Source organism: Gopherus flavomarginatus, chromosome 1, assembly GCF_025201925.1.
Source record: "Gopherus flavomarginatus isolate rGopFla2 chromosome 1, rGopFla2.mat.asm, whole genome shotgun sequence".
Classification (NCBI taxonomy): Eukaryota; Metazoa; Chordata; order Testudines; family Testudinidae; genus Gopherus; species Gopherus flavomarginatus.
In genome coordinates, this window is record NC_066617.1 from 336,694,996 (window position 1) to 336,721,961 (window position 26,966).

Here is a 26,966-nt window from a genome sequence, read left to right on the forward strand (position 1 = left end):
GTGGGTGAACACTTTTCACAGAATGATCACTCTATATCTGACCTCTCAGTCCTTGTCCTCAAAGGAAACCTGCACAGCACCTTCAAGAGATGAGCCTGGAAGCTTAAATTCATAATTTTGCTAGACACTAAAAAATATGGTGTTAAGGAAGACACTGGATTTATGGCTTATTACAACAATCTTTTGGTTTAAGGTATAATTACTAAGAACAGCACCCCAGTGAGGATGACATGTAAAGGAAGAGAGATTTGCCCACTACTTTGCCCTTTGGTCCTGTCCCCCCCGCATGCCTTTATTTTCACTACAGAAAGTGCTCAATATTAATCACTATTATTATTACTTTTCAGATGTTTGCTCCAGTTCCCAACATTGGCTGCTATTGCTGATATTAATAAAGTGATGGGTCGGTGGGTGTGTATATGTATGTTTTTGCCAGATATTACAGGCTTGATTCTGCTTCATTAAAATAAACATGAGTTTTTTCATTGGTCTGAATGGGAAAAGGATTAAGCCCTACGATATAGGAAGTTAAAGACAAAATAAGATGTGCTTTCAAAAATACATTAATAATCAACTGTTAGTCTCCCAACTCATTTGTTACGTAAGTTAAGCAGATGTATAGAAATTGTTTATTTTTTTCCCTAGTTACAGGGATGCAGAAAAGAACTTTCACAATATATCGAACAGATGCTCCTATACAGACTGCTCTGGCAATGATGAAGCTGAAGATGTCTCAGGAATTCTCCAGTGTACAGCTAATATACTCGGTACTTATTTTTTGTAATATGATTCATTTGCTTTGGTTGGAGGGGTTTCTGATGGTGGTTTTCTTTTCTTTTTTTTTTTTTTTTGAGAGGCCCATCATTAATCATGAATGAAGGTCTTTCCTGTTCCATCCAGGGCATCTTAGACTGTAGTCAGCATCATCTCATTGGGCTGTTGGTGTCAAGGTTATCTCTTTTTCCAGGCATATTTTACTTGTGTGAAATAATCCACCTTGCTTTTTCACTGGGTGTTTACTGTGTCTTCCACTTTGTTGTCACTGAGTATTGGAATTTCAAAGGTTTGGTGCCCAAATTCATTTGGGATTGCCAAGGTATAATTGGAAAAAAAAAAAGAATTTGGCAGGAGGTGTTTAAGCATTTTCTACAAAACAGCAGATGCACAAGGGTTCTGTTAGCCATACTGGTTAGGTCTGGAGAAACCATGTTTTAGCAGAATTAAGCCCGCTGAATCATGAGTATCTTAAATTATATTGCTGTCTTCATTCTGAAGGATCCCAAATATGACAAACTTGTATAAAGGTAAAGAAGATGTCATCCACCATTGAAGTGCAGCTACCTCTGGTTGACATATACAGCTACTTGGGAGAACACAGCAGCATTGCACAACAGGACAGGAAATGAAGAGCGTTACCATACCAAACTGAAACTGCAAGGAGAACATAGCTTGTTGCTAAAGTCAGATGTGAACTCTTCATTTAGTAACACTGGAGAGCTGTATACAGGATTTCAAAGTGAAGTTTATGTAATAAATTAGTCCAATTTCAGATTATGGGTTCAAATAGAGGGAACTGGCTCTACATATTCTCAGATTCTTCTGCTACATCTTTAGGGTATGTCTAGACTGCAGTTAAGAGGTGTGATTGCAGTTTGTGTTGAGGTGCCCAAGTTAGGTTTATTCTCAGAGGACAGCCCTGTGAGTGATTACTTTGGGTTCTGGGCTGGCTTGTACAGCCTATGTTGAGGCTTGCGCTGCCATGGTCTCCCTGTTCTGGGACCTGAGCTAGCTAGATTAAAGATAGCTTGGGTTTGCTGACTACTACCCATGCATCGATTGCTGTCTAGACATAGCCTTTGTTCCTGCTCTTCTCTGGAGTATCACTAAGGTTTTATCAATTCTCAGTCTGTGAAAGCTTCTATAAATCCACACAGAAAGAAAAAAAGCAAAGAACTTTTTACTAAGAACTTTAATTTAAAATGAGGCATTTAACCCTTTGTTTTCAATAAAACTTTTCATTTTTATTGTTTTGGAGAAACTTTTACAGATCACCTTAAGCCACCGATTAATTAACTAATTTTAACATAGCACTTTGAAGAAGTAAAGTGCTAAAAATGATATATGATTGCTACAAGTAACACTTACTACTGATTTTTAGTCAGGGTAGTGCCACAGCTGACATTATAAATCCTTGGGATATAGAAATCAGTGATAAACTTGCTCTGAAATTTGGCTTGGAGTGAATTTGCATATGAATTATTTAACCATTTAAAGATTGCACTGTTACAGATCTATGCACAGAAAATACTATCAGTGCTAAGTATTATTATTTATTATTATTTCTTTAAAGCATCTCACTAGCATTAGATGTTTTTTGAATTTTCAGTACTGCACTTATGGCACCTGGGGCTATATTTTCTATGAAGTCTCATAATCTAAACACTTTTGCTAGTACTGTCTGAGGGTTCTCCAAGGAAATCCCAAGGTGCTGCAGGAGATGGGGGTAAGGGGCATAACAGGTGGCACTCTCAGCACTTAATAGGTTCCCTTTCACTTGGTAATGAACAAAAGCCTGAACAGGGTCCATTTTCAGGAGATTATGTGGCTGGAGATTTCTCATCCCAAGGACAGCATAAAATTGAAGTCCTGACTTTGTGTGATAATTAAAGATCGCATTACCCTCTTTGCAAGAGGACTGGTATCAACTCTGGTATTCTAGCTGCATTCCAATTTGGGTTATTACATTCTGCTTAACTAAAATCCCCCTTGCAGTTGGAGTAACCCTTTGTCTTCCTTTTCTGTCTCAAACTGTTGTATAGGGTTGGTATGCACTGTAAAATAGCTGATATGTTCCACCTAAGAGGTGGCTGCGTTTTACTGATGATCGATGTGCTTCCTCGTCATTAAGACCCTTACCAGGCAAGATGCTGAGTGCCTGTTGAGAGGTTCTGAGTGCCCTTAACTCCTGCTGAAGTTAATGAGAAGAGAGCAGGCACTCAACACCTTGCAGAACTGGGCCAAAAGTGCTTTGGGATTTTTCAGAATTAATGACATCACAGAATGTACAATGCAATATTATTTAAAGTGATTTTTTTTTGCTTTTATTGTTGAGTCCGTACCCTTTCAAAATCAGCCCTTGTACACCTCTTCATGACTCATGCAGAGGAATCTCTCATTATAATACTTTTAAAACATACATAATATTGTAAGAGGCCAGACTAAAAACTCAGTACTTATTTTCACTATGAAACAACAGCTCTTATGGTTTATCAAGTCTATGGGGGCATTTAAAAATGGTTATGAATACTTGTTTGTGTGTTCTTAAAATAATGTCTAAGGCCTTGATCATGAAATAAAATCTAATAGTGTGGGCCCAGGTGCTGCAGTGGATGCAGGGATCTGTACTGAGCAGATCATGGGGCCTAAATATCTGTTTTCTTCAGGGAACTATGCTGGTCTGAGTGAAAGGTACATTTAAAAAAAAACACTTATTAAATAAGGTGGGAGGAAGTTACTATTAGGAAATCTTCATTTTTTTTTAAATTTGAAGTTGAGTTCAGGACAAGACATTTTAAATTTAAAGTAAATTATTAAGGGTAATTTTTAATAAACACTTACTTCCTTCTCATCCAATGGCATGAATTTAGGAAGGAATATCAGCATTAATTCTGACTTACTTTGTGTCACAACAGCCAAACTGTTAATGAAGGCTGCTTAATTAGCTCTCAGTTCTATATGTGACAGTTATTTTGCTGGATGAATAAGGAATAATGAGAGACTGCTTTATACAAATGGGAAATAAGCACTGAGGTGTGTAATCAGTACAATTGATCTTATTATGACATTGTTGAGACAGAAGACTAGAGTGGTGTTTAAACAAATGTTAATCCAAATTCTGCTCTCATTTTATTTCATTTATAATAAAGATTACCCATCTGGAACTCTGTTATACTTCATGCAACCCAGGGATTGTGCCTGTTTATGCTAGAGGTGAATATTTGCCAGCGTGGGTTGCATGGCCAGTTATATCTAGGTTATCGTTTTGACTTCAGTCTTTACTCAAAATTTGAAACAGAAGACTTTGGAACTTTGGCTTCCATTTGTAGTAATGGAACAAAGCCCTTTCTTAAAGATGTCTGCCAATGAAATATCTGCTATCCTATTCTATTTTACCTGCGAATACTTCAGTATGATTTACCTCTCCTGACCCACTAACTCTGACTCGAAAATTCTCATTCTGTGTTCTTTGACAGGACACAGTGAACACTGAGGTCATTAGTAGACCTGAGAGATTGTGGACAAATGCCTCACTTTGTGGTCTTGGTATTTACACTATTCACAGAACAGTGAAGTCTGATAACACTGCTCTACAGCTAAAATGCTTCTGAAATAAATGTAGTCCAACTTTACTAATTCTGGGTCACTGAGAACAAAAATGATGCTTAAAATTGTTGATTGGCTCTAGTTTTCAAGATATGCTATTGGGTCAGTATATACGACTCTTGACTTGGGAATGGCGGAGGATAAGTGAGTTGTAAAGGGAAGAGATCTCAATTTAAACCAGAAATGACTAAAATACATCTTTGACTGGATCTGTGAATAAATCTATGACTGGGTTTGGACAGTACTTGCTTTTTAGGCAAAACAATGAATGATGCAATCTGAAGCTGGTATTGCGTCATACATGATATGAATTGCATCATGTTATTCCTAGAAGTCATGGATGATGCAATCATAATGAAGCTTACATCACTCTGCTGAACAATTGCCCTAGATCAGCTCTAGAAATCATACTGTGTCGTGCTCTCTTCTTTGTCAGTGTTTGATTTTGCAAAGGGACACATTTCTGTTTAGCCAAAGTGAGCAGAGATGCCTCGTGCTTGTGTGAACAGTGCAGATAACTTCTGCTATGTTTGTGGTGAAGTGACTTTTGCATCCCAAAAGCGCAGTATAACCACTCTGGTTAAGAAAGCGTATCACCTTTCTTTTGGTTGCAAAATTGGAGATCAGGACAAGAGGTGGGCCCCACACATATGCTGCAAGACTTGTGCAACAAATCTTCGCCAGTGGTTGAACAGGAAAAGGAAATCTATGCCTTTTGCAGTGCCAATGATTTGGAGAGAGCCAACAGATCATACCAGCAATTGTTACTTCTGCATGGTGCCTCCAGTTGGGAAAGGTGTGTCAAAGAAGAAAAAGTGGACTGTGCATTATCCAAACATTCCATCAGCTATACGCCCAGTACCCCACGGAGAAGGACTGCCCGTTCCTGATGCACCAGAATCATTCTCACTTGAGTCAGACGAGGAAGAGGAAGAGGATGAAACTTCTGGTCCTGAACCATCAATGTCACAGGACCCACATTTTCTCCCATCCTCCTCCTCTGAACCACACCTCATAACACAAGGTGAACTGAATGACCTTGTCAGGGATTTGGAACTATCCAAGAGTAAGGCAGAGCTGTTGGGCTCCAGACTACAGCAGTGGAATCTCCTGGCCAGCTATCAGGGCAAATGGAGCCCATCAATGCTTGCAAACTATTGCTGGACAGTGACGAGATGCTCCATTTAATGAATACAAGAGACAAGCCAAGAAGCGTCGAGTAGACACTGAATAGGACTAAACTATATGCATAATAGTTTTTTGCCTTTTGTTTCATAATAAATTTATTTATATAACCCTTTTGCTGATTTTTAAAGTATTACATAAACAGGACAGGTGAAATATTATCATGTAAAGCAATCATAAACACATGAAAAGACCTAGGTTTACAACTGATGATTATAACTCTACTATCTACACAATATACATAGACATAAAATGTAAGAACTTAAATATCTTAGAAACAGTAGCCAATCAGTTGTTTTAATTGTCATATTTGAATTCAGCACATCAAAACACATAATAAATATCACATTTTATCTCTGAAGCAGATGACTTCTCAAAAATTGTAGACCAGTGTAAGATGTGCATTCAACTGTGTGTGTGTAATTTATACTGTATGAATACTGGAATTTTTCCCTTAGTATGCTGTCACTAGCAGTGTAAAGCAGTCAATCTGCAATAAAAGGACCGATTCTCCTCTCGCCCTCACTGATTTTACACTGAGGCAATTCCATTGACATCAGTGGATTTATTCCTGCTTCACACCAGTGTCATAAAGGTATCAAGCTGCCTGGTATGGGACATGGCTAAGAGAGCCACTCATGTGCACCCAGGCAAACCAGACTTTATGATGAAAGGCCATTAAAACCAATATTAATCTCATACTAGGTTCTTCCAGTTCCAAAGAACCAGCCACTCACCGAAATGTACTTCAGGATCTCATCCCAAACCCCTGCAGATAGCCAATCCTTTAGTAAACTGAAAACTAAAGGTTTAGAAATCACAGTCCAGAGATGTAGGAGAGGCATGAGGCAAGAAGGTGATGTCATTGTCTTCAATTTATACCCCCGTCCACGTGCATGGAAAAATACTGGCTCAAACATGGAGCTATGCATCACATAGTCTACGTGCACTGCTCAGTCACTGGGCCTCCGTTGTCCATATGCTATCAGAGGAATCCTCCGGACGGGCACTGAAAGAGTTGATTCTCCTTAACACCTGGCCCATCAACATCTGATGTAAATCTGTCTTGTGGGTGTTATCCAGGAACATAAGTGTAGTAACGAGTGTACAGTAAAATATCATAATTTCATACACAATGGTGATACATTTCAACACAATAATAATAGCAAATTATAACATTTCTAGTGATACTGTATAAGGCATACTTTGCACAAGATTGATCACAATTGTGTAACATTGGTGACAATAGTGCAGACAATCTCTTTTATACAGCATCACAAAAGGGATGTGGATCCATCATATCAACTGATTGGATACCAGATCAACCAGCAGCGTTACTTTGGAGTGACAAGGAGGTTGAGGTTCTGTTGGTGAGAGAGACAAGCTTTTGACTTGTCTCTTTCACCGACAGAAGTTGGTCCAATAAAAGATATTACCTCACCCATCGTGTCTTGCTAATATCCTGGGACTAACACGGCTGCAACAACCTTGCCTGGGAGTGACAGCTTGCATGGATGGAATGTTACATTTAAATTCTGTCTCCTTTTCAAAACAGTACAGACTCCACCTCCTTCAATTGGTCTATGCAGATTGTACAGTTTCCTGCATAAGGCAGTTCATCATGTGAAGGAAAAGGAGAAAGTGACCAAGATACACTCTTGCTTTCTGGATGGCACTATTAAGACTTTCCTGTGTTGAAACACCTAGAGCTAGATTCACTAGTATGCTTCAGTCTATGGCTTCTCTGTGTCACCAAACTTATCTTAGTTGGCTAACTGAGCTGGGTTTAAAATTGCTTTGCATTGTCAGAGAGGTGCAAAGCAGCAAGAATGAGCCAGTGTATCTGGCCTCTTGATTTTACTCTAAAACCACATCTCTTGCTGAAGGCAATGGAGCCTGATGAAGCAGGAATCTAGCTTGAAGGAGGCTGTCATAGGCTCCTTAGAACACCCACTTATGGGAATGAGTCAGGTTCCTCTGTAAACAACCTCTATTATATTTTTGACTGAACAGTTCTAAATAAAAGATCTTTGAATTATTTTTTAAAATAAATTTAAAGCCAATAGTGAGGTCTGTCATCGTCATCATATAATTAAGTTTTATCTTCTTTTTAGTTTATCTTCTGTTCAGTCCTCTGAGGAGCTATGATGGCATAATAAGACATAGGACCAACTGATGTCCCTTAGAATCTTCTGGAATAGCATCCTTGTTGCACAAAGTTGCTTGCCATTTGAAGAGTCACAAGAAGTCAAAACAGAATTAACATAAGCCTCAAGAGCTCTGTTTTGATAGGAGTTCCTGATACAGAGAATAAAAGGAAACAAACCTAGCATATAATGATGATGATGACTTCATTTATTTATTAGGTGTCTGTCACCTAATATCTGGGTACATTAGGGAGAATGGAATGGCCCTTGGCTAAAGCTGACTGTATCTTGGGAAATGTTTTAAATGTCCATGACCAATTTCTCGTTTGACTTTGAGCATGTCACTGAATCTCTCTGTGCTTCAATTCCCCATCTGTAAAATGGGGATAATACTTCCTTTCTTTAATCTTTAACCCTCTAATACCTGTCTGTCCTGTCTATGTGGAGTGTAAGTTCCTTGAGGTAGGATTTTCTCATACTATTTGCCCTAGAGCACCTGGGCCCAGGTCTCATCTGGCACTGCTAGCCACTATTTTAATACAAATAAATAATTTTACGTGGCTTAGATTAAGAGCAAATGTATCTCCAAAATACAGCAATGCACCGTATGACTCACTACAGCACTGAATTTGCGAACCTGAAAGAATCAGAGAAGGGGATAGCGGGAATTTAAATCTGTAGCAACTGGAAAATGTGGATCAAGAGCTTGTTTTACTCTGTGCTCCAAAAGTGGACACATTCAGACACAAACTTCTACCTGAGGAAGTGAATTTCAGCAGCACAGTCTTGCTACTGAGAACATACTGTCTTCTGCTGCCATGTTTTTCTCAGAGGTGATTATTAGTATTATTTTTTATTTGTATGACCATAACACCTTGAATTACACCTCTAGTCATGGAGCAGTATCTCATTGTGCTAGGTGCTGTATAAACACAGAACAAAAAGATGGTCACTGGGCAAACATTCCAAGGAGACTGTGCTGAAGTTGTGTGTTATACAATGGGGAAGTACCTAATTCTCTTATTTGACTAGCACTCCTGTAAAAATTTCTGAACTGTTACACTTCACCTTATTTCTCACACCCTAACTACAGTCTGTATAGAAAGTTACGCAAAAATATTTTTATTGTGTATGAACATAATGAAGAACAACTCCCCCCCACTCCCATCACACAGTTATTGTGGGTTTTGTGAAAGAGGAAAAGTTTTCATTATCTCTTCAGTTCTTTGCAAAAATGAAAGGCTGTTTCTGCAAACAAAACATATTTTTGCATTGGAAGTTGACAATATTTTTCTTGGAACATATTAGCAACTTTTCTAAATGGGTGGAATGTCGCCACCATGAATAGCTGTGTTGGCTGTTGGAAGTGATGAAATTTAACCTTGGATCAAATTAATGAACATTTGCAAAAATCTGTTTTCAAATGTGAATACTTGCCAAGTAAAAATGAGTATTTTTGTGCAGCCTTTATTGAGAGAGAAATGACAGGGGACCAGATCCTGTTGGCTTTTAATGGGAGTTGGGCATCTTGCTTACATTTGCATCTTTGAAAACTTTACTGCTTATTTACACTGTGGAACATCTACACCAGTAGTTCTCAACCAGGGATACACGTACCCTTGGGGGACATGCAGAAATCTTCTAGGGAGTACATCAACTCATCTAGGTATTTGCTTCGTTTTACAACAGGCCACATAAAAAGCACAGTAAGGTACTTACAAACTAAAATTTCATACAGACAATGACTTGTTTATACTGCTCTATATGCTATACCCTGAAATGCAAGTACAATATTTATATTCCAATTAATTTATTTTATAATTATATGGTAAAAATGAGAAAGTTAGTAATGTTTCAGTAACAGTCTGCTGTGACACTTATATTTTTATGTCTGATTTTGTAAGCAAGTAGTTTTTAAGTGAAGTGAAACTTGGGGGTACGCAAGACAAATCAGACTCCTGAAAGGGAACAGTAGTCTGGAAAGGTTGAGAGCCACTGATCTACACTAGACATGCTGTATGAGCACCTGATCTTGCTAGAAGTTATCTGCACTATATAATGATCAATAAACAGCCTCAAGCAAAGGACCTGGAAATAATTTGTACTGGCAACAATTCTGTTTATCTTAAATAAAAAAAATAAGCAACTAAAAATCCACTGTAATTATATTCTTAAAAAAAGTTCACAGCATGAGTCAATGACTCCTCTGTGATGTGCAAATTTAATACATTGTAAATACCATCTCCTGTTTGTTCTAAATTTACTGACTTTTAATTTTATTGAGTATCCCCTTGTTTTTGTATTGTTGGGGAAGGTTAAATAATGGACTGGTGAGTCAATCTTAAGTGAATAACTTCATGCACTCAAAACACTATATATGCCGTCAGTATCATCTTCCTTGTGCTAAGAACTGGATGGACCTCAGGAAGCAAATCCTAACCGAGTTAAAATTGTTAAAAAAGGTTGCAAGGGGTCTAAAGGGAAACAGATATCAAATGGAAGAGGTGTGTCAAAATCAATTTGTTTTAGAAACAGATGGGGCTTGCTCCTGCGTTCAGACTCTGTACAGAGCTCCCATAATTGTGCAGATGATGCACCACACTAATATATAAGTAAAATAAACAAAATTATTTACGTAATTACTGAATTAATGTAATTGCTGAAATTAGCAACTCTATATCAGAAATGTGCATATGGCTGTAACAATTGATCTCAAACTGCAAACTCTTCAAGGTAATCTCTGTCTACTGATACTTTTGTACAGTGCCTAAAATACTGGAACCCCAATCCAAATCAGAGACTCTAAGTGCTACTATAATATAAGCATTTAATAATGGCAGTAGTAAATTGAACAAACTGTAGCAATGGAATTGGAGTTGATACATAAAAATTTCTTGGTAATTAAAAGAATAATGGAAACTGCCAATAGTTAAGAGTAGTTAAAGGTTGTGATATACGTAACAACTTGTCAAAGGTCAGTAAATAAAATACAAAACATTTTATATATTCGAGGAAAAGTGAGAAGCCTTTTGGGATTTTGGTAAAGTATGACACTAAAAACTGTTAACTTTAAGCCTGCAGATGAATTCTCTTTATATATTTAGAGCCATATTTACTTACTGAAATGACAAAAATAAGTTTGTTTGCGTATTCCTATTTGCCCTGCAGAGGCAACACAGCTGAAAGCGAATGAACTGGATTCTATTAATGTCTAAGCATTATCAACACACTGTTCTGAAGTTCCAGTCAGTTACACTTGTTTTTAAGCAATAGGCTTCCCCATGTATGAATGAGAGCATACGCTGAAGATCATGGAGTTGCCCTGGTGTTGCAAAGACCCTGCTTTGGCTTGCAGAACCTCTGTTACTGAAAATGCTGTGTGGGAATAAAATAACTGAGTTTATTTCTAGAATATCAAGTTGAGTTTCCAGAGCTGGTAGTGTGTGGGGTGGGGAAAATCTTTTTGCTTGTAGCCTGGAACTCACTGAGATGCATTGATCATGATGTTATTTTTAGTCACTTGTTAGATTTAGAACTGCATTTTAAACATTATTAAAAAATATTATTTTCATTAGAAACACAGGTAAAACCAATATTACAGGTAAGCACATGTGGGTAAAACTTTTTAACCAACCTTTTCTATTTATGTAAATTTCATTTTTTCGTTTATTAAATTGTACAAGATATCTAGGTAATATATATAGCTCTACAAAGTAAGTTGTAGTACAGTTTTACAGCAGTGTCAAAGCTGTTTGTAAAGATATAAAATGCTTTTACTATGGTTATATGCAGCCAATAAAAATGACCATATAAAAACTATTGTCCAGCTTCCTCAATTTGATACAGAATTTCTCTTTATACTCAAGGTATGCCAAAGTACTTCACAAACTAATTAGATATAGGTCATACTGTCATTTAGATTCCAATTGATCAGCTAATAAGCACTTGGGTATGTATTACACCCATCAGAATCAGTTTTAATGAGAGAGTGAATATTGGTTAAAATATTAGTTTTTCCTATTGTTTTTAAATGGTGTCCTGAAGTCTTCAATTTCTGCCTAAACCACCATCAGATAAAAGCAGAAGAGAGTTGTGTTATGAAGGGAAGACTAAATATTTACCATAAATCTACTTCATTGAGGAAACTTTTGTTATACCCACAGGGACAGAACCTAGTCTTTTGTTCATGATATGAATGTTAGAACTGCAAATTGTATCTCACCTCTACCGTTCACTAGATGACACTTCAATTCTCTTAAGGGATATCCCAGATAGTATGTGTTAATATATACCAAGGGAATTGGATGCAATGGAACATGTACTATTGGCTGCTGTTGTCTCCTTGGTTCACTTTACAGGAATAATTGGATGGGTTATAGTTGCTTCGGAATGATCTGTGGCTCAGTCCCAGGGTATTTTGTTGTTTTGATCACATATTTCACCTTCTTATTTATTCTAAACTGCTTGTATGCTGCAATTTCTTTTATGTTAGATTATATTCAGAAAGGGACAGAATAATACTGAAGATCTGATCGTGACTTTACATAAATAGATGGTACACTCAAACCCCAAACACTGTGTTCAATTTTGGACGTTCCCCTGCAAAAATATTGTAGCAGAAATGTAAAAGGATCAAAGAAAGATGATAAAAATGAAGAATCACCAGAAAGACTATGAGAAGAGAGAGAAAAGATTCTCGAAATAGAAGAAAAAGAATGAGGAATACTTAGTTTAATTGAATGGCTACGACTAATGTAGATACTTATTGATATAACGTATAATTAACCTGTAGGACTCTCAAAATATTATAACTTAGATGCTGAGAAAAAATGTTTAGAAGGAATTTTTATTAAATCAATCTTTTATATTAATAATAAAAATATCCACAGACCTACTACCAGGGCCGTAGCAACAAAGAACGTGGCCCCCTCTGAACATATGTCCGGGGCCCCTTACAATGCAGAAACTGGAATGCGGTATTTATTTTATACAATATACAGGGTTCATATTATGTATACATAGGCCTACAGTGTACATGTATTCCGTATTTACGCAAAGCACTTCTTTCGAGCCTTGTTCTCCGCAAATTGGTTAATCAATGCATCATAGTCCAGAGATCTGGCAATCTTGTTTTCGACTGAGATAACTGCAAAGCGCAGAAAGCCTGTCATCTGTTATGGTTGAGCGCAGGATATTCTTGATCAGTTTCATTCTGCTGAAGCTCCTTTCAGCACCAGCGACAGTAACTGGTGTGGTCAGAAGAATTCTGATGCAAATGCAAAGATTCGGATATATCTCCTGAAGGCTGTTCTTGTATATGTACGTTAAAAAATTGTTTGCCGTGACAAGTCCTCTCTCTTTCTCGATGACATAAATAAAACGATTCAATTCCATTATGAGTTCGTTGGCATCAATGTCTCCCATTTTTCTTTCAAAATTTGTGCTGTGATTCTCCAGTTCATTTTCTCTGTGACACTGCTTCAGGCTGTTAGCGTTGTACAGAAATCCAAACAACTTATACCACTCCACGAGTTGGTCAAATCACGATGAAACAGAAGATATGGCCTAATCAGTGAGAACAAGAAAGAACTGCGATTTGAATTTTTCTTTGGCAGAAAGACGACTCGAATCATCAGCACATTCGTAATCAAACATTCTCTTCTTACGTCACACCCTGGCTTCTGGAAACACCTGCTCAATACCGATATGCTCTGCTATTTCACGTGCATTTGTGACCACAGAGTTATATCCTGTATTTCGATAGTCTTCCAAAAACTTCATTGTAGCACCGACTTCTGCCTGCAGTACGTCAACTGACACATCTGATGACTGAATTAATTTGCTGGTTTCATTGACGTGAAATAGTATATCGTACCATGTGTACACAGTCAGAACAAAAGGCCACATAGTAACATGGTCTAAAAGCACACCGGCTTCTGTTGCTGTATTGCCATCTTTCTTTTCGAGTGCATATTCTCGCAAAGATGACAAAACATTGCACAATTTTTCAAGGTGATAATGCAATGGCTTCACAGCATCAATTCTCGACTCCCAACGAGTGTCCGATAACCCTTTAACAGATATTGGCATATGTTCTTGAAGTATATCCCAACGTGAAGGTGAAGAAGAAAAGATAACATATATTCTGTTAATCAGACCAAAAAAGTCAACGGCATATTTCAATGACTTTGCTGCGTCTGAGATCACAAGATTCCAAGTGTGATCTCCACATGGTACATACAAGGCATGGTCATTTATTTCTAGCATGTGGGCTTGAACTCCTTTATTCTTTCCTCTCATATTTGCGCCGTTATCATAAGCTTGGCCTCTCATGTCAGCAATGTCTATTCCTAAGTTATTTGCCTTTTCAAGAAACGCTTCCAATAAGCCCTCGCCAGTTGTATCATGAACATTAAGAAAACCAACAAACGCTTCACGAATATTGACACCATCTTCACCGTTGCATTCAACAAAGCGTAACACCACGGACATCTGTTCTTCATGTGACACGTCGGGAGTACAGTCCAAAATAACTGAATAATATTTCGCTTTTTTAAGCTGTGCTATGTTGGCCTCTTGAATGTTACTGGCAACAAGTTGAATCAGCTCGTTTTGGATCTGTGGACTGAGGTACTGAACATGTGTCTCTGCCTTCTTAATCCTCTGTAAAAGTTCACTGAGGACAGTATCATACTTTGCAAGCAATTCAAACAGTCCCAAAAAGTTGCCATTCGAAGGATCGCCGAGCCTTTCATTACTTCCTCGAAATGCCAGGTTTCTTTCGGACAAGAAAACAACGACATCAACCATGGGTTTGACAACGTTTCTCCAGAAATCTTTCTTTCAGAAAAGCCTGCAATTCGAGTTGGTCAATAGATGTACGGTTTACTATGCCTGACCGAAGGTCAAACTATTTCACCATACAGTCTTGATGACCTTTGCCTGTTTCATGCTGCTGAAGTCTTTTTGACAGTGCTTTCCAAGCAGATGTTCCACGACGTAGCGGTATGTCGCCAGTGCCAAATAATTTACAACAAAAACAAAAAATGGCATCTTTCTGAACTGAATACATTAACCATGAACGTCTTATTTTCTCGCCATTTGCCATGGTTCAATAGAAATGAGTACTTGTGAACCTCCGTCTTTCCTCGTTAAATGGAAATTCATAACTTTCATTCTGCTGCGGTGGGCCACGTGCAACAATGTCACACACTTGCCTGTCCGATATTATAGACGGCCAATGTCCTGGATCATCAGTCAGTGGTTCAGATTCAGATACTTCTTTCCCGGCAGCAGCTGGAATATCTGTCACAGTTTGTTTGGTAGAACAACTGGCTTCACCTTCAACCTCACTTGAAGCACTTCTGGATACTTCTGGATATGATTCGTTGCTGCTAGTGCTGTCCGTTTCATGTGCCTGTACCTGTATGTTGGATTGCAGTGCAAAATACGTTGACAACTTTGGAATTTTCTCAAGTTCCTTCTCGGCATCTTTTGCTGCCTTTCGTTTACTAGCTCCACTCTTATACATTCTCTTAGACATCACAAAGCACTCTTCTGTGTTGGAAACGATAAAAAACTAAACAACTAAATTAATAATATTTATCCGCCGACCGCCATTATGAACGCAAATACACATTCTTTGAATGGGTCCAACTAAAATTCGAAACTGACCGACAGACAACTGATGTAGCCAATAGCATTATGATATATCATAATGACTTCACGGTTTTGTCAGTAAAACCGACATGGATTGTGCAATAGCGTCAATAAATGTCACTTACCTAGTTATACCTTACATTTTTTTTGCCACTTTTAGTGGCCCCCTTCCTTGCGGGGCCCCCTCTGGTCAGAGGGTACGGAGGGCGCTCACTACACCTCTACCTACTACTATCCTCTTATTTTGGGATATTAGCCAACCACTAATTACTGCAGTTAAGGAGAAGCTTCACCCAAAGCTTGTTATTGCATAATTAGCCATTAGATTATACAGTTTCTCTGAAGCATCTGGTACTAGCCACCGTTGAGACAGAATGCCTTGGCAGATCGACCATTGATTTGATCTGGTATGGCAATTTCTGTGCATCTAACGGTGGTGGTTGTATTTCCTTTTTTATACCTAAACATATTTAACAGGCCTGGGGAAAAATATTGCATTTAAGAGAGAGTGAAAATAACTAAGACTCTTTATACAGGAAATGAAGGAGGAGATGAGATAAAGAGAAACAAAAGAATGAACTTTATAAAGATGGAGGTGGATTGCAAGAGCAAGGGAATGTTCAGCAAAACAGAAAACTGATAGAGTTAAAAGTAGTAAAAGAAAATACTTGATCATACAAGGCACAAATAGGCTGTGGAACTCCGTGCCACCAGATATCACCAAGGCTAAGAGCTTAGTATGACTGAAAATGGGATAATTATTTTTTGATAATGAGAACATCCAGAGTTACAATACAATTTGTGTGATCTGAAGAAGAGCTCTATGTAGCTCAAAAGCATGTCTTTCACCAATAGAAGTTGGTCCAATAAAATATATTACCTCAACCACCTTGTTTCTCTGAGTTACAATAGTAAATTGTAAAAAAAATAAAATAAAATAAAAATTGAACAGGATATAAACCCTCATGCCTCAGGGCATAAATTAGCTTCTAACTCCTGGGGATTAGGAAGAAACTTCCCTTGTGGAAGGGATATCCCATACCTGCTTACTTCAGGGTATCTTTCACCCTTCTCTAAAGCATCTGGTCAGACAAAATTCTGAATTAGAAAAACCACTGGTCTGATCCAGTGTGGCCACTTCTGTTTTTCTATGACTGATTCACTGCTATAATACTCCAGTGGAGCCGGTGCAACTCCACTAATTAACACCTAAAATGTTTAGAAAGTCAATGGCATATCCTGTGGCCATATTACTGAACCTAATTTCATAAAATAACCCCTGTTGGTTGGGGTTGGTACTTGCCTGGAAGATAGAGTCTTGTGTTCTGCAAAAGCAATGGTGGTGATTCAGTAACTGACAGCCTTTCCTCTGCTAGGAGGTACTGTACTACTGGAGGTCATCTCTTTTGGATTCTCCATAAAATCACAGTTCTTACCATTTGTAGTTATAAAAGAGGGCTTTCAACCCAGGTATTCTGGCCAAATGCCAATATGAATAATTATATTCTGCTACTTATCTAAATGTATCCTGTTAATTTTCCTGCTTAAGTTATTTTTCCTCATGTTCTGTCTTGAGTTGTTGTGCAGTGTTAAGAGTTTTTAAACTCAGCATGTCACATCCTGGATGTGAGTAAAAAGATCACTACATATAGTTTGTAAATCAGTTTGGATGAAGGGTACTGTGTAAATACCAAACATCAGTAGAATTGGGCAAAATTTTTTGTCTGAAACTTTCTTAGTGACACCAAAATGTTTTGTTAATTTGTATTGGCTTCTGCCAAATTTTGCTGGACAAAAAAAGCTGAAAAAGTTGAAATGTTTCCTTTTAACATTTTTAAAAAGAAACATTTCATTTTTTAGCTTTTTAAAAGAATTTTTGTTTCTATATTCCCTTCAGTTATTTTTTTAAAAAAGTCTAAAATAGAAACAGCTTCATTCTGAGTCAAACATATTTTATTTGATCCACAATGCTTTTTTTTTTTTTTTAAACTTTTTGATTTGCTGAAAACTTTGAAAAACTTCAATTTTGGGTGAATCTGAAATGAGCTTTTGGTTAACTTTCAGAATTTCCAGCAAATCAAAAAATCAGTAATTTGCAGGGCTCTAGTAGTTATAATTATAGCCATGTACTTATTCAAATACTGCTTTGAGATTATTATCAAAGTTTTGTTCTGCAAATAGATTAATAACTTCTGCTGTTCTCATGTCTTTGGGCATGAAACTATTTTAATTACATGGTTCTTCCAAGTTCAGAAGCCTATGAGCTATCCAAACAAATGATGTAACAGTCTTCAGAGATCCACTGGTATTTTACTGAAGATAGCATAAAACATGTTGAATATGTATTATAATGAAGATCTGATTTGTACCCTTAGGAAATAAATGACTTTGTCCTTCATTTCTATTGGAATAATTAGGACCAGCTGTCATGGATTTAACTAGTATGTGTTACATTTAATAAAAATGATGCACTAGAAGACTTTTTTTTTTTTTTTTGTTCATTGAATTTATTTTCTCTGCACACTCTTACACTGGGTATATATTCTAATAATTCACATGAAAATTATCCTACAACATATGGCCACTGGACACACACATGCTGTACACATTGTAACTCCAGCGTTTGATATAGTGATTAAATGCAAATGATACTTAAAAGAGCATTCTTAGAAAATAGTAGAGATGAAAATGTTTAGTCATCATCTTAAAATGGAATTTTCTAAAGTTGCCTTTAAGATAGTCACTAGCAAACTGAAGCAGCATTTGATGCAGATTGTCAGCCTGCGATCTTTTTATTGCTGCCATTTTTTATTGCCTGTATGTGATGTTTGGTATCATCACCTTTCAAAAATGCAAGCCTTTTGAGCTTCTGTGATGGGAACGTGGAAAGATCTAGTACATTAGCGGTGGATGACTCACTAGCCCCTTCACCCTTTGCCACATAAATGCTTTTCCAGGTGGCTAAGCCTGGAAGCGTTGCACAACCTATGTTCTCAAATTCAAGCAATTCAGAGAAAGGGGTTATTTCATCTTATTCTTTAGCAATCCCTAGTGGTCAGTGCAGGAAAAGTATTTCAGGCTCTGAGGCTGTCTTACTTCATGGTTGCAGAGTAAATGCAGCCAGAAAAGGTATATCTGAGTGCCAGTTGTGGGTTTCGCATTGTTCTGTGGAAGTCCTAGGTTTAATTTCCTGTCCCAGTCTTTGACTCAGTGGGGACTTGGAGTGTTGCAGAGACAATGACGGGGAAGGAGAACTATTGTGTTGCTCTGTAGTGATCCCACTGTCCAATTCAAAGGTGGTACTAAAAGATTCTGAAGGAAGTTCTGTCTAGTCATCCTCATTGCAAAGGGTGGTCAAATAATGTGGTAGTGTGTGAGATATAAAGCATGATATAAAGCTTTTCTCATTCTCACCCAGAATGAGAAAAGGTAAAAGTGCATGAATCACAAACTGCAGCTTATAGAGGGAGATGGGACTGGGGAGTGAGGAAGAAAGACGGACAGGAAAAAAAAATCAGTCCAGAATGACGAGATGTGATGCAGACGTCTTAGGGTCACCCACAGAGACCAAATGAAATCTGGTAGCTTTTGTCTTGGGGAAATGGGAATCCCACTAGCAGGTATCCTTCATGAAGAAGCCTTTAGAATAGGGGACGACAAATAGTCTGGTGGCTGGGGCAAGTCCCAAAAAAGCAGGTTATAAAGGAAAGATATTGCACAACAGTAACCCCACCACATTGTTGACATATATTTACCCTTGTCCGATAGGTTTGAAGTTTGAGGAGATGCAAGAAAAATTTGGGGAGGAATTCTTCAATATCTGCTTTGATGAGAATGAAAGAGTTCTTCGCGCTGTTGGTGGCACGCTGCAGGACTTCTTCAATGGCTTTGATGCTTTGCTGGAGCACATTAGAACTTCATTTGGAAGACAGGTCACTCTGGAATCCCCTTCTTTCCTATGCAAAGAGCTCCCCGAAGGCAACCTCATGCTCCACTATTTTCACCCTCATCATATTGTTGGATTTGCAATGATGGGAATGATAAAGGTGGCAGCAAAGAAGATCTACCGTTTGGAAGTGGATGTGGAACAAGTCACGAATGATAAACTGTACGCAGAGGGGTCGAACCCAGGTAATTGCAGCTGTCTTACTTTTATTATCAAAGAACGTGAAAATGCAAATATCACAAAAGCACTTCCACTCGGATCATCTCAGTCTCCCTCAGACCTGAGGATAAGCATCAGCACCTTCTGCAGAGCTTTCCCCTTCCATCTGATGTTCGATCCAAACATGCTGGTGCTCCAGCTTGGGGAAGGCCTTAGGAAGCAGCTCAGATGCGACACTCACAAAACGTTGAAATTCCAGGACTGCTTTGAGATAGTTTCCCCCAAGGTCAGTGCCACATTTGAACGAGTCCTCCTGAGATTATCAACACCATTTGTGATTCGGACCAAACTTGAGGCTTCTGGCTCTGAAAATGATAAGGTAGGAGCATTAATTTAGATTGGGATGTGTGTGTATGGGAGGGGCACATTTATTCAGAGTCGAACAACTCAAGGACTATGCACTACTGAAAGTTCATTTAACCCCCCAAAATAAGGCTTAACTGGGATGTAAGTGGTTTGGGTCTGGATTGGGATGAATTTCATCCTACATTATTTATAAATGCGGCATGTGGAGTTATTACAGGTACTTTAAATGCCATACAGAAAATTCTCGGTCACAGGGTTGTGTATTAAAACATTGGTGAAATTCCCAGTGCCTTGGTTTGACATAATGCCTATGTCTAATCATTAATTTCATTCCAATTTTATTGTAATAATACTGAAAACGACACCATTGAATGTAATTATTCTCCAAGGAATGCAATTTCGATGTGTTATCTGAAGGGGTTTAACTGTAGGATTCCCATTTACTTTATATATCCTACACAACAAAACTCTTCTCCATGTCTCTCATGCTGCAGAGATATGGGAAATCTGTAGTAATTAACCACTACAATAAATGATGCCAAATACGATTTATGCAAATCTTGAAATAGGAAGCTCTGATGCTGTTCTATCATAAAACAAGCCCCAAACCAAAGAATATTTGTTTACCTTTGTGCTGAGTGGTGCAAGTGTTCTTAGGTAGGTTAACTCTCCCAGGACCTGGAGATAGTGTGGTGGCTACAAGTGGGCAGATTTTCAAATGAACTCAGCTTCCATTTAGGCACTTACAATGGCATAGGGCTTATGTAGGTGTAGTTAGGGCAATGCAGTATCTGTGTAGACACTACGTTCCTTACATTGGCTGTTGGCTGTTCACTGGAGCTGTGAAATTGACAAGAAAACCGACTCCCGGTTTTCCAGCCCTGCTGCTGCTGGGTCTCCTGGCTTGGGCTGCCCTCAGGATCTCCACTTCCCGTGGGGAGCCATTATGCCCCCCAGGACCCTGACTCCCCAGCAGGAGCACAGCAGTTGACTGGACTCTGAGTGCAGATCTCCTCGCTTGAAGTGAGAAGCCCCAGGTAGCTTTCCCACCGCTTCTGGCTGGGCAAGGGAAGGTGAGATGCCCAGGGGGCAGTTGGGATCCTGGAGGAGAGCTGCACGGAGCTGAGAGCCCTGGCTCTCAGCCCCCACACTATCCCTCTTCAGTCGGTGGAAGTGCTCCTCATGAGGACATGCACCACTGACAGAAGGAGAGTAATCTGGACATCAGTCCATGCAGTAATTACTGCTGTGACCGTAAGTCGACCTAACATAGGGTCGATTTAAGATTATAACGTAGACATCTTCTTAGTGGGTTACAGATTGTTGTAATAAGCCATAAATACAGTCTCTTTACTAAGGCCATTATTTTTAGTGTCTAGTGAAGTTAAGAATAAAAATTCTCAGACTCATCTTTTGAAAATGTTGAGCAGGTTCCATTTGAGGATGAGGACTGATAGGTCAGATATGGAGTGATCACTTTGGGAAAAGTGTTTACCCATGGGTAATATGGCATTCTTGTTTTACCATTTTTCTGTGTGAGTTCATTCAATAGTGTAGTGATTGTCTCGTTTCACCCACATAGTTGTTATTGGGGCATTCAGTGCACTGGGTGAGGTACAGCACATGTTGTGATAGGCATGTATAGGACTCATGGATCTTGAAAGGTGTGTTGTGGAGGGAGTTGTGCATAGCACTGCAGGAGTGTTAATGAGCCACTTCCCCTTGAATGGTCCCTTATAATATCTCTTGAACTAAGGCTTTGTCTGCAGTGCGCAGCTTTTAGCGACATGGCTGCATTGCTGTAGCCATGCTGCTAAAAGATGCACAGTGTAGCTGCTGTTTGTCAGCAGGAGAGAGCTCTCGTGCTGACAAAAACATGCCACCTGCAATGAGCGTGCTCCTGCTTACAAAGCACTGTTCACACACTGATGCTTTTCGTCGGTAAAACTTTTGTTGTTCGGGGGTGTGTGTGTTTTTTTTAAGGCCCCTGAACGGCAGAAGTTTTGCCGATGAAGTTCCAGTGTAGATAAAGCCTGAACTAACAGAACTAAACAATATGTTCCATCTTGTATTTAGCTGTGACACTCCTGAGTGTCTTTCCCAGACCTGAAGAAGAGCTCTGTAGCTTGAAGGCTTAACTTTTACCAAAAGAAGTTGGTTCAGTAAAAGATATTACCTCACACATCTTTCTCTCTAATATCCTGGGATCACATGGCTACAACACTGCAAACATAATGATAGTAGGAGCTTTATATTAGCTGACATATTTGCAAGTATGCATTTACAAAAGTGTTTTCTATTTTAGTATTTAAGAAATAAAGAAAAGGTTTAAAAATTTCCAGCTACACATGTTTTTCCTCATCGTTTTTTTGAATGAAGTTTTAGAGTAATTATAAATTTTATTTCAATCAGGATATTTCTCGAATTCTTTCTGTGAGTTTACCCAGATTTATTTTTCATACCCTCCATTTCTTTTCACAATTGGGGCTATTCCTAAAACATATATATTTTACATGGTTTGCCTTCTTGAGGATAAGGATTATCAAACGTGTATATTATACAAATGGAGATGTCCTAGTCTAGATAAAACCCTGTTAGGGGATTGTCTCTTGACTAGGGTTGCCAATTTTGGTAGGATGTAGTCTTGGATGTTTCATTACATGATATAATCTTTAATTAAAAATGAATCTTTAGTTCCTGGAGACTCCAGGACAATCCTGGAGGGTTGGCAACAGTACTATTGACACAAGCTCCTTAGAATCATAGAAATGTAGGGCTGGAAGCGACATCGCTAGATAATCTAGTTCAGTCCCCTGCACTGAGGCAGGAGTAAGTATTATCCATTCTAGACCCCTGTTTTTATAAACCTCCAGTGGTGAAGATTCTACAATCTTCCTAGATAATCTGTTCCAGTGCTTAACTACCCTGACAGGAAGTTTTTCCTAAATCTCCTTTCCTGCAATTTAACCCTCCTACTTCTTGTCCCATCCTTAATGTTAAGGAGAACAATTTATCACCCTCCTCTATGACAACCTTTTACATACTTGAAGACTGTCATGTCCCTCCTCAGTCTTCTTCTCCAGATTGAAAAAATATGGGTTTGTTTAATCTTTCCTCATAGGTCATGTTTTCTAGAACTTTAATAATGTCTATTGCTTTCCTCTGGACTTTCTCCAGTTTGTTCATATCTTTCCCAAAGTGTGGTGCCCAGAACTGGGTACAATACTGAGCTGAGGTCTTATTAGTGGTGGGTGGAAGAATTACTTCCTTTCTCTTGCTTACAACACTCATTCTAATTCATCCTAGAATGTTTTCTTTTTTTGCAACAGTGTTACATTGTTGACTCATATTTAATTTGTGATCTATTGTAACCCTCTGTATTTTTCTAATTTGTTTTTGAGCAGGTCATGTGAGACAATATCAAAGCCTTAATAAAGTCGAGATGTATCACATCTACCACTTCCCTTCTATCTGCTAGAATTGTTACCCTGTCAAAGAAGGATATTAGGTTGGTTTGACATTAGAGTTACAATCTATTTGTTATATCAATTAAACTTTTATCAGATATTTTGTACAAAGCACAAATTTCAGTATCCAATATATCTTTTAAACATATCAGAAAGAAAAATAGTAGAAACGATAAGGCAAGTTGAAATTTAAACTGCAGCTTTTCTGAGTTAATATAACACTTTTTAAACATGGTTTATGGATAAGGAGAGGTTACCTTCCTGACATTTGCTTGTTGTTGGTGACAGACGTGAAAACCTAGAATTTCTCTAACCACTGTGAACACTTATAACATAACTAACTTCAAGCATATAGAGGTGTTATTATAATGTCAAGCTTCCTGACTATAACATACTTGTGGCTTTATTGTAATGTTCAGTAAAAGTGCAAACAAGTTCATAACAACTTAATATAAAAAGGAAGTTATAATAATTTTGCAGCAATACTGAGGTTTGTCCACCATACGTAACTTGCTATAAGACAGGTTTGCCAGACCTGTAGCTCTTTTCTGGACCCTTTCCAATTTGTCATCATCCTTTTTAAAGTGTGGACATCAAAACTGGAAGCAGTACTCCAGTAATTCCTCATAGGCTAGCTGGGGAGGGAGGAGTACCGATATTTCTTCCTTTTGTAACATGAAGCCATTAAAAAGGTAACAAGTCACAGAGTTAGGCGATTGTTCTGTTTTGTGGACTGGGGCACTCCCTATTCAGTTTACAGGAGTCACATCCTATCAGCAACGATCTGTTTCAGAATATTGCTTTTAGAGAATTCTGAGTTGGTGAATATCGCCACACTTCTCAGACTTAGTGAGTTTGAACAAGGAGGGGAAACCCAGACGAGTCTGTGCCAGGTTTGAGCTGCTCAAGTCATACAGTGTTTGATCAGGAAAAGGAATTATATAAAAGGCTTTGTGATACACAGAGGACCTTTTAGCTTATTTTGGAGGGACTTTTATCTTCATTCCAATGCATAAATTAGATTTTTTCCTCTGTTTTTATTTTTTTAGGCATGCAGTGAAAAAAAGACAGAATAGAAAAGAACCTTCTGTTACTCCTTTTGTCAGCCCTTTGTTTAGATGAAAGTAAGCCATTTACTATTGTCATTTCTTCATTGAGCACTCAAAAGACAAATAGAAAATACAGACAAATAAATAACCTGGACCCTGCCCGGTAGAACTGACAATTTGAGACCTCAGTTCTGGAAGGGCTTATGTGTATGCATCTCTTTACATGTTGGCAGTAGAACCATTGAAATCAACTGGATAAGACTGCACATATACCTTTGCTGGATCAGGGCCTAAAACTAGACAACACATAACAAAGAAAGCAACAAGATGAAGGGTATAGGGAATAGGGTGTTAATATCTGTAGGTTTTTAGAAAACAGTGAACTATGAATAATGATTTATAAACTATAGATATAGGGTAAAATTTTCAAATGCTTCTAAGTAACTTTGATGCTTTTGAAAATGTTACCTGTATCTACTAGGTTTTGCTATATCCGATATATTTAGTCTGATATCCTGCCTCTGGCAGCAGTCAACAACAGATTTTTCAGAAAAAGGCAACTTTTCCCTGTGACAGGATCCCCGGGGTGCAGTCTGGGACTGTGGGACCACTGTGCCTTCCTTAACTGTCCAGCCTGGGCTGTCTCTAGTGACAAGCAGCAAACCCCTCCAGGAGCTGTGATCACTTAGCACAACAGCATGTGGAGCTCCCACACCCAGCTACATTGCATGAATGCTCCCAGAGCCACTCATGAAAAACACAGAAAAGGCATGCGCCAAATCCCCCCAGCTCCCAGCCTTGTAGCTCAGGAATATACCATCTTGCACTGCTCATCCTGAGCAGTGCAAATTTATTAATTCGTTCACCATTTCTTCAATGGAAAGTGGATATACACCAGTGGCTGTAAACCTGAGCCAGCACCCTTACCAAACACTTCAGGCAAACTCGGTGGTAAAGATTGTGATGGGTTCAGTCACAGGGATCCCCTTGGGACTGTCACCTGATGTGCTGAGACTACCTCTGAGCCTGTTTTCTCTGCCAGTTTGGGCCTTCAGAACCCTGCCTTCTTGAGCCAGATACACTAATCTGCTGCAACACAGACCCAGAGTCTAACCCGCATCCCCAAAGCTGCAGACTTAACTGAAAAAGGCTTAACAAGTGCTTCTGTCTCTAGCACCCAGACACCCAGCTCCCAATGGGATCAACCCCCCAAATAAATCTGTTTTATTCTGAATAAAGCTTATAAACTCATAAATTGCCTGCCCTCTATAACACTGATAGAGAGATATGCACCACTCTTTGTTCCCCCAGGTATTAATTACTTACTCTGGGTTAATTAATAAGCAAAAGTGATTTCATAAAGTATAAAAAGTAGGATTTAAGTGGTTTCAACTAATAACAGACAAAACAAAGTAAGTTACCAAGCAAAATAAAACAAAACATGCAAGATTAAGCCTAATACAGTTAAGAAACTGAATACAGGTAAATCTCACCCTCAGAGATGTTCCAATAAGCTTCTTTCACAGACTAGACTCCTTTCTAGTCTCAGCCCAGTCCTTTCTCCTGGTACAGTCCTTGTTCCAGCTCAGGTAGTAGATAGGGGATTTCTCATGACTCCAGCCCCCTTTGTTCTGTTCCACCCCCTGATATAGCTTTGGCACAAGTCAAGAATCTTTTCTCTCTGGATTCCCACCCCTCCTTCTAAATGGAAAAGCACCAGGTTTAAGATGGATTCCAGTACCAGGAGACACAGTCACATGTCCTGTGAGACCCCAAGCCTCCATTCTTCCTGGCCTGACTCATAGGAAAGCCTACAAGTAAACAGAGCCATTTATAACCAATTGTCCTAGTTGATGGGAGCCATCAAGATTCCAAACCACCATTAATGGCCCACACTTTGCATAATTACAATAGGACTTCAGAGTTATATTTCATATTTCTAGTTTCAGATACAGGAATGATACATTTATACAAATAGGATGACCACACTCAGTAGATTATAAACTTTGTAATGATATCTGACAACAGACCTTTTGCATGAAGCATATTCCAGTTACATTATATTCACACTTATTAGCATATTTTCATAAACTCATATGGAGTGCAATGTCACAAAGATAAACAGTAAAAGAAGTTTACTGACAAAGCCCTGGCTGGGATAATTTAGTTCGAGTTGGTCCTGCTCTGAGCAGGGGGTTGGACTAGATGACCTCCTGAGGTCTCTTCCAACCCTGATATTCTATGACCACATCAGATAGTTTTTAAGTGATTATAAGTGATAGGCAAAACAGCTATGATATTTGAAATCCAGACTTTGCTTACTTTTTTAAATTATCCTTGTACTGTTCCTTAAGTAGATAGCTCTTTCAAAATGATTTAAAGACTTTATGGTGCCTCATTTAATTTTTGAAAAGTATTATTTATATAAAAAGTAGTATCAATACATATCCTTCACACACATACATACTGTATATCTGGTAGAGATATCCATGTAATAAATTAAGCCATGTGCTAAATCAGGGATAGGAAACCTATGGCACATGTGCTAAAGGCAGCACGTGAGCTGGTTTTCAGTGGCACTCACACTGCTGGGTACTGGCCACCG

The 26,966-nt window shown here is 38.5% G+C and overlaps 3 protein-coding genes across 4 annotated transcripts in view; 1 reads left to right on the forward strand and 2 right to left on the reverse strand.

Moving 5' to 3' along the window:
* AASDHPPT (aminoadipate-semialdehyde dehydrogenase-phosphopantetheinyl transferase) overlaps positions 1 to 26,966 on the reverse strand; it is a 1,013,205-nt gene that overhangs the window by 380,142 nt on the left and 606,097 nt on the right. The gene's annotated exons all lie outside the window — the stretch shown is intronic.
* LOC127037049 (uncharacterized) overlaps positions 1 to 26,966 on the reverse strand; it is a 199,342-nt gene that overhangs the window by 32,705 nt on the left and 139,671 nt on the right. The gene's annotated exons all lie outside the window — the stretch shown is intronic.
* The window catches only part of GUCY1A2 (guanylate cyclase 1 soluble subunit alpha 2), a 273,796-nt gene that overhangs the window by 22,579 nt on the left and 224,251 nt on the right, over positions 1 to 26,966 (forward strand). Inside the window, exons 3-4 of the mRNA XM_050927929.1 lie at positions 646 to 767; positions 19,143 to 19,858. Coding sequence (XP_050783886.1) covers positions 646 to 767; positions 19,143 to 19,858 — 838 coding nt within the window. The remainder of the gene's footprint in view (positions 1 to 645; positions 768 to 19,142; positions 19,859 to 26,966) is intronic.